An 18634-nucleotide genomic window follows, 5' to 3' on the forward strand; every position below is an offset into this window, starting at 1 on the left:
ATATTAAATATAAAGCAGTATTAATTTTATTCATGTCTTTTATAAATATAGATTTATCAGCGTTGTTTGAACCCACAACACTCGGTACAGTTTACGAACTAAAATCAGCAATTGATAAGACATTCATATTTATATACCTACATAGGTTTTCATAAATACAATACAAGATTTCTCTACTCGTATAATCACGAATTAAAAGAAAATATCGTTTTTAGCCTCATTTGGGCATCATACAATATATTTATATTTTATATTGACAGTAAATAATTCGATGTATCAACTGTTAAACGCATTTCTCCAAATCCGGATAATGAAACTCGTAAAGAAAGGACAAAAGTCGGGCGGCGCCGACCAAGACATGTATTAGATGGCACTTTTAAAATTATTTCTAAAATGTTCTCTCTTTATTCGTTGTTGAAAAATTGAAAAATAAGTGAACTCTGAGTTTAAGTTATTACCGAGACGAAATTGAATTTTCTCTTTTAAAACTATTGGAATGTTTGTGAAGAAGTTATTGAATATTGCACACATTTCGGTATTACTTACATTTTCACCAGCATCAGTAGCCCATTTCATACCTGAATAAGTTACTCTTCCCAAATGCTCACTTAAAAACGGCCAACAATTCTTTGGATTCTGATGGAGATCCTAAACCCGAACTTTTCACGAACATCCCAGGCGTTCTTTTTCGCTGGAAGTAGTCACAAATAATTTTGCAAGAAATCAAGTTGTGGTCGGATAGTTTGTATTCCATAGAATCAACAAGACCTATGTTCTAGAAGTTACTGAATACATTGTATATTGTGTTCCACTGTTTGAGTGACAAAGAGTAATCAAAATGACTTAAAATATTTAACAAGTAAGAAAGCTGTAAGTTCGGCCGGGCCAAACTTTTAATACCCTCCACCATTTGGAATGAATTTGGCAATTTTCAAAAAAAAAAAAAAAAAAAAAATAAAAAATAAATAAATCCCTTAAAATTCTGGTAAAATCTATATTTTAGTGCCAACCTTGCTTTCCAAAATACTACAGACACAATAGTGCAACGGATTGGTATCCGGAGATTTTGGTGACCATTGTGCGCTGGAAATGAAGCGAGGAACCTCATTTTGTAACCATTCTTGGGTGGCGCGTGCTGAGTGCGATGGTTCTGAGACCTGTTTAGTTCTTTTGAGTCTATTTTCTTTCTGTTGAGGTGTAAGTTCTTGCACTTTTTGCCTTTTCAATGGCTTTACCCCGAGCTCATTTTTTCAATATTTGCCGAACGGAATATTGCGATATGTTCAGCTCACAAGCCATTTTTTGGCCACTGCGAAGCGGGTTTCGATCAAGTCGCTTCTTTACTTTTCGAACCATTTCTGCTGATTTTGCTATTTTCTCCCATCCACTTCCTTGACGTCGGTCTACCCTACCAGTATCACGGTAACGAGCGATGGTACGAGACACAAAAGATTTATTCACATTTAAATGCTGGAGTGCTCGAACGATAGCCACTTGTGGTTTTCCAGCCAAATACAGGATTGCCCATATTCGACGGACCTTTGAGCCCATTCCAATCGACGAGGCTTGTCCGCAGGCAACATTCTTTGCGTCAATTGAATTTTGTATGGGAACAAATGCAAATCAATGAGAATAACCCGTTGTAAAGTGGACCGAGCCATGCCCAACTGCTGAGAACGGCGTTTTTGGGATGTTCTTGGAGACTTCTCAACACTGGCTCGTACGGCAGCGATATTCTCGGCCGATCGCCTTGGTCGACTTTTATATGGCCTCTTCGGATTAGAAAGAGCCTTACCAGTCGAAAATTTTTCGTATAAACGCTTAATGGTGTTCTTAGAAGGCGCACTTCTCACATTTTTTTTACAATTGACTTATTCTGTTGAATGCAAATTTCAACTATTTCAGAGGGCTCGCGTGGCGTGTATTGGTTCATGGTAAAAATCTGCTTGGACTGACGCTTCAAACGCGGTATGTCATTAAGCGATGTGACATCTCTGTCAAAAGTTATGGCGTTGCCAGATGGATCCGTCGAATATGGGCAACCCGTATAAAGAAATCGCACTATCACGCTCGTATTCCATCATTGTCGGACGAATGGCTTAGAAATGACAGCAGCCTTAAGTTGGTTGCAGTTTTTTCATCTTACCCTGTATACTAATAAAAAGATTAGAAAATGAAGGGGCGATACAAGGGTATATGCAAAATTCCCCACATTCATTATAAATACTGCCCCCCCCCCCCCCCCTTACACAATGGATTGAAAAAACTGTAGCAATAACCCACAAAACAAACATTCTAAACCATGGAAACCGGAAGTTTTTATATTGACTGTAGAAACTATGGCTCAGTAACGCAGTGTGGATCAGCAAGTTCAAATTGTTAAAGAGTCTTAAATGACTTATTCGATGACTTATAAGAGAAGCAACAAACTTAATATGTAGTAGTTTTACATTAAATTAGAAATTTTATAAATAAACACCATTTCATTTAGGACGTATGGACATCTCAACAAATTTCAATGAATAATAATGACCCCGGTAGGAATTCCAAACAACTCCTTTGGCATAGGCTGTGGTTGTGCCTCTTAAGTAGCTGCCATTTAGATTACTGTAGAAGAGAAAAAGAATAACATTTAAAGGTTAGTATACACATAATGTTAGAGTCCTATGTAACTATATTTTTTATACATTTATGTTAGACATTTTTATGACATATTTTAAAGTGCTTTACACATTTTTTAACTGAAAAGAAATATTTTGTAGTAAAGTATAAATAAATATATTCATTGTTCAAGTGTAATATAAATCTAATATTCGTATATTATATATCATTACACTGTATATCATTTATAAAGTATAGCGTTTCGTTTAAGTTTAAATTATTTTTGGTGCGTTTAAAAGTCTGCTTCAAAAGTGTTCCTTTGAAAGTGTCAAAAAATCACTTTACATATGACTCTAACACAATGTGGAAAATGGCTGAGGTTTTCACCTACCTGGCATGACAGTTTTTATACCACCAAGCACCAGTAAATATTTGGGCGCAATTATTATTGTCTATATCATTGTCTCGATCTTTTGTAGTGAAGTTATAGCCCAAATGATAGGTCAATGAATCACCAGCTGTGCCATTGTATTGACCTAAACTTTGAAGTTTATAGTTTTCCTTTTCACTGGCTATCACAAAATTATCGTATTTGGCATAACGACGATCGTCATCAAAGTCCTCCAACACCACCAGCAACTCGTAGGGTCGACTATTGGTGAGTTTATGTAGGCGTTGTAGACCAATGAAAAATTCTCCGTTTCGATTGCCAAAACCATGTTTGTAATCTTCCCAATTGCGATAGAAATTTTCAGAGCCATCCATGCGTCGTTGAATGACAATTTCGTTTTGCTCCTCAAGTTTTCGGTTAAGAACTTTCATTTCACTCTCTAATTCATTTAAACGTTTATTCAAGTCTTTATTTGATTTTACAAATTTATAAACATCACTGTACCATCGTATCAAGCCTTCCATGTCATCTGATTCACAAAGACCATTTGGAATCTGAAAAAGAAAAAAAAATTATTTCAAAACATGTTCATTTTTAAAATAATCAAAAACTTGTATTTTTATAAAAATGCAATAAAATCTAAAAAGAGACAGTTGTCTAAATAATAGTAGCTCCTTCATCTTTCCAGCCCATCTCTCCCACCTTCTTTGTCTGTCGGCTTCAATTTCCAGATTGTACCCTCTTCAAGGGTCGTTTTCTTCCTTCTGATACCAATTATGTCTTCTTTATCTGGCAATTTCATCTTTCGGACCGTGAGTAGATTATTGTTTCAGCGTTGCATGTGTACATAATTTTCTGACTGTCTTTTGCTAACTGTACTATTTCCATTTGGTGGCTTCTTCTTATGGGCCTTGGGCTACTTATTACTCACTTCTTTCATTCCCACATGAAGATGTCCTATTTTTCCTCTTCTTAAAATTGTAAAATTAAATAAATGATTTAGCCCTTTTCGTCCGTCCGTCTGTTGTAATCACGCTAAAGTCAAGACAACTTAGAATAGGAAGCTAAAATATTGCACAGATCAGTCTTTTGTCTGCAGGCAGGTCAAGTTCGAATATCAGCTATATCGGTCCACGATGTCGTATATCCCCCATATAAAGGTACAAAAAATTGTATTTGCAAGACCAAGTCTTTGTATAGCCCTATTTAATGGTTCCTTCAAAATGGTTACGGTTCCATTTAGATTCTTCAGTGGTTGATACCTGCCTTTTTTAGTCTCCAGGATTGGATTCTTAAGTTTAATTACTTTGGTAATGGTGTCTCCTTCCAGAACTCTTTCGTCCTTGATGGAATTTTTGACTATTTCGCATCAAACTGATTACACTCTTTTTCAACTGCTTTACGGGCTTCGTCCTCCGAAGAAGAAGATCCTTCGAAATTACTTCTATATCCTTCTTCTAAGATCTTACGACGTGGTTTCTCTGTATTCTTACTACATGTAATTTCCTTCACCTGATTTTGTAGGATACCGCATTTACTTCATTCTCGTAGTTCCGCCATTTACCGCTTTATTAGACACAGATATTTCCATAGCTATATACTCTTATTTCCATCGTCAACGGTTATCCGTTTAATACTCAAAGCATCACTAGTCTCTCGCGCTAAGGCCTCGCTCACATGCAGTAGTGTATGATGCCTTGCATTGCAAATTTGGCACCTGTTATTTTTATTTATTTTTTTTTTTTTTTGTAGACAGAACCGGAAAATTCTCAATTTATTAGCATGGAACTTTCTCTCAGCTGGTGTCATGGGAAACAATTTTCCAAATTTCTTCATCTTGTGCCCAACTTCATACAGGAGTCGTGCAATGCCTGCAACATGGTTGAGTCCTTTCTCCATTTCACCGATTCATGGACTTATAGCCTCACCCCTTCTCTATAAAAATCTCAGATACGAAGCCCCTCGGCAAGTGTGTTCACCGCCACCACAGTCTTCTGTGCTGAAGTCTCTTTCTGACTCAGCATCATTTTTAGTGGCTGATAAACACGTCTTTATTCATTGAGTGGCTGTAGGACACTAAATTATTTATTGACCATGTTTCTGAAAAACAATGTGGCAAGCAAACGTGATCTACATTCTTATCAGTATATAGTCTAGATTGCATCTCGTAATCAACCGCAACAATTTTATGTTTTGAAGAACATTTATTCAGAGTCTTCAAAGCGTAACATTTTGAGATTTTAAAACATTATTGCTTTTTGCTTGCATTATTGCAAAGAACATTGAGATCAATCCCAATAGCCGTATAAGAAATAGTGGAGAACTGATTCGATTTGGCAAACAAAATCTCATTTCATTTGGATGGATTTGCTAAGTATTCAAAGTAAATTTTTTAATATTCACTTTCAGTTTGCCGCCAAAAATTTCTATAACTTACCACTTCCATATTGCTTTGATCCAAAATATTTAAATAAAATAATATAACGAAAATAAAATTTGGAGAAGATTTAATATTTTTCATGTTAATAAGTGCTTTCTGAACCGTCAACCATAGACACAATTTACGAACTGAAATCAACAATTGATAAGACATTCCAATATGTATGGTTATTCATACATACAGTAGAAGCTTTCTCTATCAATAGTCACGAATAAAAACATCATCTGTCTCATTTGGGCATCATTTAATAACTCATCAAATTTTTCTGTGGGAAGTACCAAAAGAAGTGAGATAATTAAACGTAACGTATTTCCCCGACTACAATTTTTGAAAATATGAGTTTTGCAATTTAACATATGTTTTTCCCGCAATGAATTAACTTGTTATCAATTACAATCGTCCGTCTCTGAAACAGGTATTTTTGCATTTATATCCACTAACAATTTTATATACGAATATTTTTTTACTGTTAATCTAGTACCAAAGCAAAATCGTGGTATGACCATGTTGCTTTATAAAATAATATCCGTATCTGGACTGGTTTCAACATAAATTGCAAAAATTTATTTTAGACCAAATTTCGTCACACATTCCAATTTTAATTGAAATTGCAGATATCTAGCTTGTTTGGTGCATCAAATACATGAAATCGACCGAAAATATATATGGGAGCTATATCGATTTCAATATAATTTGGCAAAATAATTTTTGTACCGAATTCCGTTGATTTTCCAAATTTTAATGAAATTGGAGATACATACATAGCGCATTTGATTCGAAAATATAAATGGGAGCTATATCCAAGTCTGAACCGATTTTAATTTAATTTAACAAATTTATGAGTAGACCCCATTCCGTTATATATTCCAAATTTCATTGAAATTGGAAATATATAGCGAGTTTGGTGCATCAAATTTCTGAAATCGGCCGAAAATATCTAATTCTGAAACGATTTTAATACAATTTACAAAAAAAAAAAATATTTTTGTACTTATTTCCATTAAATATTCTAAATTTGAAGACTGTATCTTTCTGTAACCAATCAAAAGATATGTACCTACAAAATCTAAATTTTTTGGAGGTACCTCCAATTCTCATGCTATATCTTCAGTTCCAATTAGAAATTCAAAAATTAATATAGGAAAATCTGTTCAGCAAGTTTTGAGTTCATAAATTACAAACAAACAATCAAAAGTAAAAAGTGGCGAAAAATTAATCCTCCTATCAGAAAATGGTATAAATTTTACGATTGGCCCCTTCAGCCAAAAAACATCGGAGGTTTTTGCGACACCTTTTACATGCATATGTACTTGACAGACATTCCGATGATTTTTGGCTGTAATTAAGACATTCCGGGGCAATAGTAAAATTTATAGCATTTTCTGATAGGAGAATTACTTTTGCGCCAGCTTGTTTTTCTGTCATCGAAAAATAATTTTGTAATGGAATCAGCAATTACAGGTTGTGACCGATATTTCAGACACCAAAAAATGCAATAAAGAGTTGTATATTGTATTTAGAGTTGTATATTGTATACTATACTAGCAAGTGCCCACTACATCGTTCGCGGAAAGTCAACTTTAAAATTTTAGATCCATTTCATTTAAGTACTTAAAATGCACAAAAAATTTGGCTGGTAATCGGAAAATATTTAGTGGGTAAAATAAACCATAATTTTTATGCTGTAAGTTCGGCCGAGCCAAACTTTGAATACCCTCCACCATTTGGAACGAATTTGGCAATTCTGAAAAACATTAAATTCCGTTAAAAATTCTGTTAAAATCTTAAAAATACCGAATGTAGCTCTTATATTCAGGTCTATACGACGACATGGACCTGTATAGGTAACATTTGTCATAAGCCCTTACAATATTCAAATGTGTAACTTAAAACTAGTAAAGAATGTCCAAAAGTCGGGCGGGGCGACTTTATGATATCCTAAACCACTTTGCTAATTTAGTAGAGTTCCACATAACAATTAAAAATTTTTATGGGAAAATTCAATCATACACGCTATGATTATAATTATAATTTAAAGTTCAAAGAACTAAATATGCCGAAGCATTTGTATCTTTTAAATTCGGACTTGTATTGCCCATTTGGGGCAAAATTAATTTGAAATCAGATATAGATATATATGAGAGTTGTATCCAAATCTGAACTGATCTTGATAAAATTTGGCAAAGATATTTTTGGGGTGCATTTGATATATTTCCCTGAATATCGTTGTTACGGAGTGTATATTACGGCTGTTGGTAACAAATACAACAAATCGGATGAACAATATATGGGAGCTATAACTATATCTGAACCGATCTTCACCAAATTTGGCATACTACCTTTTAGACTCAAATCGGTCGTATGTGCCAAATTCCATCCCAAATATTAGACGTTTGATGCACAATAAAAGGCAAATCGATGAAGATATATATGGGAACTATATCTAATTTTTTACCGATTATACCCAATTTCAATAGGCTTCGTCCTTGGGCCAAACAAATGTTGTTTGGAAAATTTTATCTCAATCGGATAATAAATGTGACCTGCATTTTGTTCATAAGAATACATGGACAGACGGACTGACATGCATAAATCAACTCAGAAAGTGATTCTATGGAGATCCTCAAAAGTAACTATGGGTCTTTCTCGCTTCCTTCTCCATGTTACAAACAAATGCACAAAGACTAATACCCTGACCACCTTGTGGTGTAGGGTATAAAAAACGGTAATAATGTTCCTAAAATCATTAAAATACCGAATATCGGGAGGTACCGTTATATGGGGGTCATACCAAAACGTGAACTTACATGGCCCATTTTCAACACCAAAAGTCCTGCAGACATAACATACATTTGAGTAAAATTTTATCAATGTACTTCAATTCTATCCACAGAATTTCAATTTACTTCAATTCTATCCACAGAATTCCACAGACGGACGGACATCGCTAAATCGACATAGAATTTTATGCTGATCAATAATATATATACTTTGTGGGCTCTAGAATGTATATTTCGTGGTGTTACAAACGGAATGACAAACTTAATAATACTATGGTGGAGGGCATAAAAATACGAAAATTTCCAATAAAACTGCGAAATCACAAATACATTAAAAGGTCACTTCTGACATTACAGTGATGCTAATAGCCAAGATATCGGATAATAAAGTCCAAGGTCTGCGGCCAGAACGTTGCATGCCCAATACATCCTACAGAATATTTTCGCGATAATATTCGGAATTTATTCCGATGCCACGGTCGATTAATACGAGCGGAGAGCTACCATCGGCTGTTATGGCGGCTCACACCATCAACATGGCCGGCGCTTGAGTTCTGGTGGCCAAACGAAGGTGCACATTTTCAGCTGACCTCTTTGGCAAGTAAACACGATCATTTTGTTCGTTTACAAACTGCTGGACAAGGAATGTTTTCTCATCGGGGAAAACCAAATTCGACGGTTCACCACTTTCGGCCAAGCGAAACCACTCTTTAGCTCTTTTGAGTCTATTTTCTTTCTTTCTGGGGTGTAAGTTCTTTTTGGAATTTCGATGGCTTTACCCCGAGCTAATTTTTCAATATTTGCCGAATGGAATATTGCGATATGTACAGCTCACGAGCCATTTTTCGTCTACTGCGGCTACTACTGGTTTCGATCATGACGCTTCTTTACTTTTCGAACCATTTCTGCTGATGTTACTGTTTTCTTCCGTCCACTTCCTTGACGTCGGGCTATGCTACCAGTATCACGGTAACGAGATATGGTATGAAACACAAACGATTTATTCACATATAAATGCTGGAGTGCCCTAACGATAGCCACTTGTGGTTTTCCAGCCAAACATAAAGAAATCACACTATCCCGCTTGAATTCCATCACGAATAACTTTTTTTTATTTTTTTTTAATTTTAAAAGCTGTCGGACGAGTGGCTTAGAAATGACAGCAGTCTGAAGTTGGTTGCAGTTTTTCATCTCACCTTGTACTCTAAACCATTTATTCCATTTAGTACAGTTCGTACACTTAAAACCACCTTCATATATCTAATTTACTCTCCAACCTGGAATCGCAAACAAAATTTCAAATGTTTAACTCTATCCGTTCACATAATTCCAAATAGTACAATTTTAGTACTTTTTGTAACCATAATGTAAGAATTTCCATAAAACTTTTTTACATCTATCCTGAAGTCTAGCAGTAACTCTCGTTCCAAATTTTATCTTCAAATATAGAACATTCAGTTTATACAATACAAAGTATATAATTTTTATTAAATGTTTCGTACCCCTTTAGATTTCAAGTTTTTAGCTTTAGCCGTTTCGGTCAGCCAGTCAGTTAGTTTACTTCTCTTTATTATATATAGATTTGATATAATATATATCAATTTAAAAGGTCTAACAATTTCTGAGATTAAGAGTTTTTTTTTTAAGTTCGCGGAAGGGTCCTGCGTCCATGTACTTACCGTTTAACGAAAAAGCTTACGACCTATTCTCTGACATATAGAATGTCGAATTTGATACAACGTTTAATTTATCCAATTAGGTCAAGCCGATGCGGTGGTGGCAGGATAAATTCTGGTATTTTATTGTAGTGCTAAGCGTTTCAGCTCAGTATTGACATTTACGCACTCAATGTGTTTTATTTTTTTATTGCGTACTTTGCTGAAAGCGGTAATCACTTCTTAACTAGATACTGTCCAATTGACATCTTTAATAATATCATCCTAAAAGTATACTTTAATTTACTGTTATTTATACTGTGGCTACTATTTATTTCAAGTGCATGCTATAAACAAAAGCTCCATGCTTATCTTTAATGAAGTTTCCACATTTCCTTAGGAAAATGTATAGAATATTCTTTTTAAGATTTATCTTTAATCTCTGGCATTTTTACGATAAGAAACAAAATAAGAACGACGATTATATACAACATGAAAAATTATCCATAAAAAATTACTCCAAGTACTGCTTCTTTATTTCATCATAATTCACTGATATAACAAAAACAAACAAAACAAAAAAAAACAAAAAAAAAACATTTTACTTCTTCGTTGGGCGGTGTATCTGTCATTTTCGATTTCCTGTTTCTGTATCCCGCTCCCGAAACCAATGAAGTGGGTTTTCTATTTCTGCATCAAATACCTATGTATATGAAAAATGAGAAAATTATGCGAAATCCAACAAGAAAAATCATCAACGATTTTCAAGTGTTGTTTTGCTCAATTTGATATTGGTTCCGTAGTGCCAGCCTGTATTTTGTCGATTTATTTCGTTGTCATTTCACTTTCATTCGGTTCTAGTTCAGTTTGGCGGTTGGCTTGACAAACGGATGTTAAATGACAGCAATAAAAAGCTCCCAATGCCAATATGGCGCAATGACAACAGCAACAAATCAATGATTGATTGAAATGCTTTAATCAATTGGAGATTAAATCATGAATTTCGTCTTGCGGATAAACATTTTTGCAATGGATTTGATTTGGCAAATACATTTTACCATTTTGATGTACAAACATAGACGGAATGGCACATATATGAGGTATAACTAGGATTGCCTAGTTAATTTACCTACAAAAATTACTCAGAAATTTCCTTCTCAGAATCTGAGTGAATTTTATTCTCTTTCGTAAGAAAATTTGTCAGCAAAATTTTGCAAATTTTCAGTGTAACGACTGTGGCCAAAAATCGCCAAAAGCGAGGGTCTCGTAGCAGAATTTTTTTAATGGGAATTATTCGAAAGAGTCTACATTTTGGTATTGATATGTCACTTACCTTTTACTATATGAGGATCTAAACAAGGCAGCTGTAGATAATCAGATTTTTTTTTTTTTTGACTGAAATCAAATAATGTGTCATGAGGAATTATTGAAAACTTTAAAGTATTGATCGAAAAAAATGTCTTGTAAGCTTTCTTCAGGATGCATTAAATTTGTCTCCACTTTTGTTCACATGTGAATACTGATCATATGGTATTTACAGTTATCCAAAAAATTAAGTACTGCATTTTTTGCATAACTGTAAACTTTTGTGAAGCAAATTTAAAACTTTGTGGAGTGCGAAAAGTTGTATTAAAAGGGAATATAAATATTATTTATTGTTTGAGTTGCCAGTGAGAACTTCAAACGTATAAAGGTGCAACCTGCTGAGGTTTGCTGACGAACATGTCATTTACATTTGTCAGTGTCCCACTCATTAAAAAACCAGAAAGGAAAAGTCAAAAGTTGGTGGGGCCGACCATATAATACCCTACACTACAATCATACAGGTTGAGATAAAAAACTGTAACAAAGTCAAATGACATAATTTTTACATTGTTTTTAAAGTTTTATTGAAGGAAAGCAAAAAAATGTCGGAAACACCATCAACTTTTAGAATAAGTTTAGATTTGTTCGAATTGGTCACCTTCGGCACGAATTATGGCCTTCAAACGGCAAATGAAACCGTCACACGCTGCCCAAATGTTGCTCTGCTGTATTTTGGCCCATTCCCGGCGAAGCGCTTGCTTGAGGTGATCGAGACTTTGGTATTTTTTAGTTTCCAAAACACTCCATACACAATACTACAACGGATCGGTATCCGGAGATTTTGGAGGTCATAGTGCGCTGGAAATGAAGCGAGGAATCTCATTTTGTAACCATTCTTGGGCGGCGCGTGCTAAGTACGATGGTGCTGCGTCCTGATGGAATAACCAAGGCCTGCGGCCAAAATGTTTGCGTGCCCAAGGCTCTTATACACCCTACAGAATATTTTCGCGATAATATTCGGCATTTATTCCGATGCCACGGTCGATTAATACGGGCGGAGAGCGACCATCGGCTGTTATGGCGGCCCACACCATCACCATGGCCGACGCTTGAGTTCTTGAGGCCAACCGAAGTCGCAAATTTTCAGCTGACATCTTTGGCATGTAAACACGATCATTTTGTAATCAAATTGCTGGACAGAGAATATTTTCTCATCGGAGAAAACCATATTCGGCAGTTCTAGCCATGTTCGTCCGTCTGTCCGTCTGTTGTTATTACGCTACAGTCAAAACGAATTAAGATAGGAAGATAAAATTTTGCACAGATCTGTCTTTTGTCTGCAGACAGGTCAAGTTCGAAGATGGGCTATATCGGTCCACGGTATCGTATAGCCCCCATATAACGGTACCCCCCGATATCCGGTATTTAGATGATTTTAGCCACATTTTTTAATGGAATTGTCTGGAGTCCCTTCTGAGTACTTTAGACGCTGAAAGAGAATTGTCTATATAGGTCCACGATATCGTATATCCCCCATATAACGGTACCCCCGATATTCGGTATTTTGATGATTTTAGATACATTTTTCAACGGAACTGTCTGAAAATAAACACATAGGTCCACGATATCGTATAGCCCCCATATAACGGTACACTACGATATTCAGTATTTTTAGCCACATTTTTCAACGGAATTGCCTGAAATTCTACACAAGGAGTTCCTTGTGAGTACTTTATCCCCTGGAAGATAAATATATATATATACCTCCACGATATCGTATAGCCTCAATATAACGGTACCCCCGATATTCGGTATTTTTATGATTTTAGCCACATTTTTCAACGGAATTGTCAGAAATTCTACACAAGGATTTCTTTGTGAGTATTTTACCCCCAGACATAGATTTGTCTATATAGGTCCGCAATATCGTATATCCCCTATATATCGGCACCTTCCGATATTAGGTATTTTAAAGATTTTAACTGAATTTTTAATGGATTTTATTTTTTGAAAAATGTTTAATTCGTTTCAAATGGTGGAAGGTATTCAAAGTTCGGCCCGGCCGAACTTACTGCTTTTTTACTTGTTTACACTGATGATGTATTCCTCTGCTTCTTACTTCTGTATATTTACATAAAATATAAGAAATACCAAAAACCGAATACTAAAGTCAATGCATTTTCCTCTAATATCGTTTTATTTTAGATAATCATTCAAGTAGATTGCTGTAAAATAAACAATCTGTTTTTAATTAAATTAATTCATTTGGGACGGATGGACATCTCAACAAATTTCAATGAATAATAATAATCCCTGAAGGTACTCCAGACTATGCCTTTGGCAAAACTTGTAGTTACGCCCTTCAAATAGCTGCCGTTAAGATTACTTTAGAAATAAATAAAAATTGCCAAGAAATCATAACAAGCAAATTAACATATAACTATCTTACCTACTATGGCAATTTCCATACCACCAAGCACCAGTACACATCTCGGCACAATTATTATCCTCCCATGTATCATGATCCCGATCTTTGGTGCTGAATTGCTTACCCAAATGATGGGTCAACGCATCGCCAGCTGTACCAGTATATTGACCCAAACTATGAAGTTTATAATTTTCCTTTTCACTGGCCACTATGAAATTATCATATTTGGCGTAACGACGATCATTGTCAAAATCCTCCAGGACCACCAACAATTCGTAGGGCCCACTATTGGTGAGTTTGTGCAGACGTTCAAGGCCAATAAAGAATTCTCCGCTCCGATTGCCGAAACCACGTTTGTAATCATTCCATAGACGAAAAAAGTTTTCAGAGCCATCAATGCGTCGTTGTATAACTATTTGTCCGTTGTAACAAAAATCGGAAGGAATCTGAAAGAGACGAGATAATGGCGATAAGAAATATAAAATAAAAAAATCTGAAGAAAGAGATTGTTTTCTCTTAAAATTATGTCCCTTTAGTGAATGGAAAAGTTAAGAGCGTAATTTATAATTAAATTGGTAGGATTGGTTCTCCATTCTTAACTGGCGAAGTTACTGTTTATATTCTTTCTCATAGAACACGCAAACTTTAGCCTTTAAAATTATCGCTCGAAATCAGTAACCCATTGAGGTCTTTATGCGTAATCTATAATAGTTTGTGTAAGTAATCCGTTAAACTTTATAGAATATCTATTCAGCAGATGTGATTGTATTGTTTACTTATTCACTTTCGTTTGAAAAGGTAATTTTTCGGCACCTAATCTACAACTCCCTTTACAGAACCAGTACATCCCAGGCTTTAAGCAAGAGTTGTCAAAATCTTTAAGTTATGTTCGTTTTTACGGCACCTAGTCTACAACAGTAGACGGAAACAGTAGATACTAGTCTTTATTTTAAATATTATTTTCCTGGTTTTTATGCCCTCCACCATTCCATTCCGTTTGTAACATCCCTAAATATTCGTCGTAGATCCCATAAGGTATATACACGGTGAGATGAAAAATAGAGCAGAAATAGTTCGAAAAGTAAAGAAGCTACTTGATTGAAACCCGCGTCGCAGTGGGCGAAAATGGCTCGTGAGCCGAACATATCGCCATATTCCATTCGGCAAATATTCAAAAATGAGTCATTGAAATTCCAAAACGTGCAAGGACTTACACCGCAACAGAAAGAAAATAGACTCAAATGAGCTATAGAGTTGTTTTGCTTGGCCGAAAGTGGTGAACAGCCGAATTTGGTTTTCTCCGATGAGAAAACATTCGTTGTCCAGCAGTTTGTAAACAAACTAAATGATCGTGTTTACTTGCCAAAGAGGTCAGCTGAAAATGTGCACCTTCGGTTGGCCACCAGAACTCAAGCGCCAGCCATGGCGATTGTGTGGACCGCCATAACAGCCTATGGTGGCTCCCCGCTCGTATTAATCGACCATAGCATCAGAATAACTGCCGAATATTATTGCGAAAATATTCTGGAGGATGTATTAGCCTTAGGCACGCAAACATTGTGGACTATTGTGTCTGGAGTATTTTGGAAAGCACTAAAAAAATACCAAAGTGTCGATCACATCAAGTGACCTTTAACCTTGTTGTAGTTTTTTTTATCTTACCCTCTATATATATTCTGGATCAACATAATATTCTAAGTTGATTTTGCGATTTCCGTCTGCCTATTCAAAAGTTTGTCTGAGGTTTGTCACGCCGTTTAAAGGCTATAATTCGTGTCAAAGGTGACCAATACAAACAAATCTAAACTTATTCTAAAATTTGATGCTATTTTCGATATTTTTTGCTACCATTCAATAAAATAAAGAAAATGTAAAAATCATGACCTTTAACCTTGTTGTAGTTTTTTTTTATCTTACCCTCTATATATTTTCTGGATCAACATAATATTCTAAGTCGATTTTGCGATTTCCGTCTGCCTATTCAAAAGTTTGTCTGAGGTAATCACGCTAACTTTGGAACGAATTGATTGAAGGATAACATTTTGCACACACTTGTAATTTGTCAGCAGGCAAATAAAGTTTGTTCTACGTTTTCGCAGAACTCTCATATAACGGTACCTTCCAATGTTCGGTATTTTGATGCTTTCAGCGACATTATATACCGGAAATTTTTCAAATTTCGTATATGAAGATCCTAATGGGTACTACAGCCTATGACAAAAATGTACATACTCCGTATAGCCCCAATATAATGGTACTTCCCAATATTCGGTATATATACCCTACACCACAGTGTGGCATGGGTATTATGTCTTTGTGCATTTGTTTGTAACATGAAGAAGGAAGCGAGATAAACCCAGAGTTACTTTTGAGGATCTTCATAGTATCGCTTTCAGAGTCGATTTATGTATGTGAGTCCGTCCATGTATTCTTATGAACAAAGTGCTAGAGTTACTTTTGAGGATCTTCATAGTATCGCTTTCAGAGTCGATTTATGTATGTGAGTCCGTCCATGTATTCTTATGAACAAAGTGCAGGTCGCATTTATTATCCGATTGAGATGTAATTTTGCAAACAATATTTGTTCTGCCAAGGGACGAACCCTATTGCAATTGGTGATAATTGGATCAGATTTAGATATAGCTCTCATATATCTTCAACCGATTTCGGGTTACTGCCTCTGCCAAATTTTATCGAGATCGGATCAGATAAGGATATAGCTCCCATATGTATTTGTAATAACCAACTCATTTTGTAGGGCATAAAAATTCAAAACTTGCAGATTCTTACAGGTTCTGGAAGAGTGCACTTATTTATCATATTATTTCTTTACTTACCATTTCCATTTTGCAGCGTAGCACTGCATTAAACAATATAAATATGAGATAAATTAGGTAAGGACTTCGTAATAGACAACTCATGATACTTTCGCATTCCGCAGAGTACAAAAACCTTAAATAATCAATGTTTCTTGCGTAACTGAACTGAAAAATTAAAAAATGAAACATTTTATATGTGCACTCATACATATATTTCCTCACATATAATTGACGCCAGATAATGTTTATATTCATACGTACAGTTTGCACACAAAATAATTGCAAAACGAAACACTATGTACAATTTTCAACGAAGCCTAATTTTATAGATGAAAAGTAAATAAACATTTTCAATGTAATTTGCAGATTTTATTGTGACTCACAGGATTGAATAGGATTAAACAAATCAAATGAGTTAGAATCCTAAATTGAGAATCACGGATGGAGTGTAAGTTCGACGTGCCAAAAGATTTTTGGAAATTCGAACTTAACTGTTTCAAAAAGTTCTAAAATGTTACCATTCGGAATTATGTGAACGGAAAGAGCAAAAAACTGGAATTTGGTATGAGAACCAAGATTAGAAAGAAGGGTTTATATATGGGAGATGTGTACTAATTATGCGATCTCTACTAAATGATACTAATTTTGGAACAGAATGGTTAAGGGTGAACGGATAAAGTTGAAATTCTGTATTGGCGTTCTGAAATGTGTACTATAATTGTACGAAAAGCACTAAATAGTGCTATATTTGGTACAATTTGGTATAGGGTGAACAAATATTACTTGAAATCTGAAATTATTCATTAATGCCGCTGTTCATGTGCAGCCTGGACATAAAGAGGTGCTTTCAGAAAAGTGTACTATAATTGTACGAAAAGTACAATTATTGGAAGAAGGGATAGAGATGAAATTCTGAAATTTGATATTTATATATCTGATGGTATCTGAGTTTGAGGTTTGGCTGTGGTTTGGAAATGCATCGTATATGTATTTGTAAGGAAAGTACTAAATTTGGTATTGGGTTAAGGGATAGGGCTTGAGTCTCGAAATTGGATATTGAAGTCTCTGTTGGTATCTGGAATTGAGATATGGAGTGATGTGTACCATAATTGTACGAAAAGTACTAAATAGTACTATATCTTGCACAATTTCGTATTGGATGAACAGAAATTGCTTGAAATCTGTAATTTGGCATTAGGGTCGCTGTTCATGTACAGCCTGGACATGTGATTTCGGAAATACGTTCTATAGTTGTACGAAAAGAACTAAATTTGGTATTGGGTAAAGAAATTTGATATTGAGGTCTCTGTTGGTATCTGCAATTGAGATATGGAGATATGTGTACTAAAATTTTGTACGAAACGTACTAAATATTTGGTACAATTTGGTACTTGGTGAAAGAATAGAGCTGAAATTCTGAAATTTGATATGCATGTCATTGTTGGCGTTTGTGGTTGCGATATGGAGGAGGTTCTGGAAATGTGTACCATAATTGTTGGGAAGGTATTGAGTGGTGCTAAATTGGGTATCGGGAGAAGGAATAGAGCTGGAATCTCGAAATTTGATATTGAGGTCTCTGTTAGTATCTGGAACTTATATGCGGAGATGTGTGTATTATAATTGTATGAAAAGTGCAAAATTATACTAAATTCAGTATTGTGTGAAGAAATACAGCTGAAATTCTGAATTTTGATATAGATTAAGATATGGATGGATTGTTAAGGTAGATTTGAAAATTTGTACTATAATTGTTCAAAAGTATTAAGAGGTACTAAGTTGGCTATTTGGTGAAGGGATAGGGCTGGAATCTCGAAATTGGATATTAAAATCTCTGTAGGTATCTGGAATTGTGATATGGAAATATGTGCACCATAATTGTACGAAAAGCACTAAATAGTACTATATTTTGCACAATTTCGTATTGGATGAACAGATATTGCTTGAAATCTGTAATTTGGCATTAATGTAATTTGGCCGCTGTTCATATGCAGCCTGGACATATAGAGGTGGCTTCGGAGATGCGTTCTATATTTGTGCGAAAAGAAATAACTGGTACTAAGTTTGGAATTGGGTGACGGGACAGGGCTGGAATCTCGAAATTTGATATTGAGTTCTCTGTTGGTATTTGGAATTGAGATATGGTGATATGTGTACTAAAATTTTGTACGAAAAGTACTAAATATTTGGTATAATTGGGTATTGGGTGAAGGAATAG

The 18634-nt window shown here is 35.1% G+C and overlaps 2 protein-coding genes across 4 annotated transcripts; both read right to left on the minus strand.

Moving 5' to 3' along the window:
* Positions 1-2292: 2292 nt before the first annotated feature.
* Positions 2293-5572, minus strand: LOC101898821 (fibrinogen C domain-containing protein 1). 2 transcript variants are annotated; one of them, XM_005180672.4, is made up of 3 exons: positions 5430-5572; positions 2993-3546; positions 2293-2607 (listed from the first exon to the last, which is right to left on the minus strand). In XM_005180672.4, exons 1-3 carry the CDS (start codon positions 5511-5513, stop codon positions 2484-2486), a joined length of 762 nt encoding a protein of 253 aa, XP_005180729.2. In that variant the 5' UTR covers positions 5514-5572; the 3' UTR covers positions 2293-2483. The 2 variants fall into 2 exon arrangements, with proteins under 2 accessions (XP_005180729.2, XP_019891323.1); XM_020035764.2 differs by lacking the exon at positions 5430-5572 and adding an exon at positions 4921-5047.
* Positions 5573-13350: 7778 nt separating this feature from the next.
* On the minus strand, positions 13351-16575 carry LOC101899794 (fibrinogen C domain-containing protein 1). Of its 2 annotated transcripts, none has more exons than XM_059127865.1 (3): positions 16438-16575; positions 13626-14046; positions 13351-13557 (listed from the first exon to the last, which is right to left on the minus strand). In XM_059127865.1, exons 1-3 carry the CDS (start codon positions 16519-16521, stop codon positions 13535-13537), a joined length of 528 nt encoding a protein of 175 aa, XP_058983848.1. In that variant the 5' UTR covers positions 16522-16575; the 3' UTR covers positions 13351-13534. The 2 variants fall into 2 exon arrangements, with proteins under 2 accessions (XP_058983848.1, XP_019891327.1); XM_020035768.2 differs by having other exon boundaries at positions 13622-14046.
* Positions 16576-18634: the final 2059 nt, after the last annotated feature.

The sequence above is a fragment of the Musca domestica genome, unplaced genomic scaffold (genome assembly GCF_030504385.1).
Source record: "Musca domestica strain aabys unplaced genomic scaffold, Musca_domestica.polishedcontigs.V.1.1 48, whole genome shotgun sequence".
Taxonomy (NCBI): Eukaryota; Metazoa; Arthropoda; class Insecta; order Diptera; family Muscidae; genus Musca; species Musca domestica.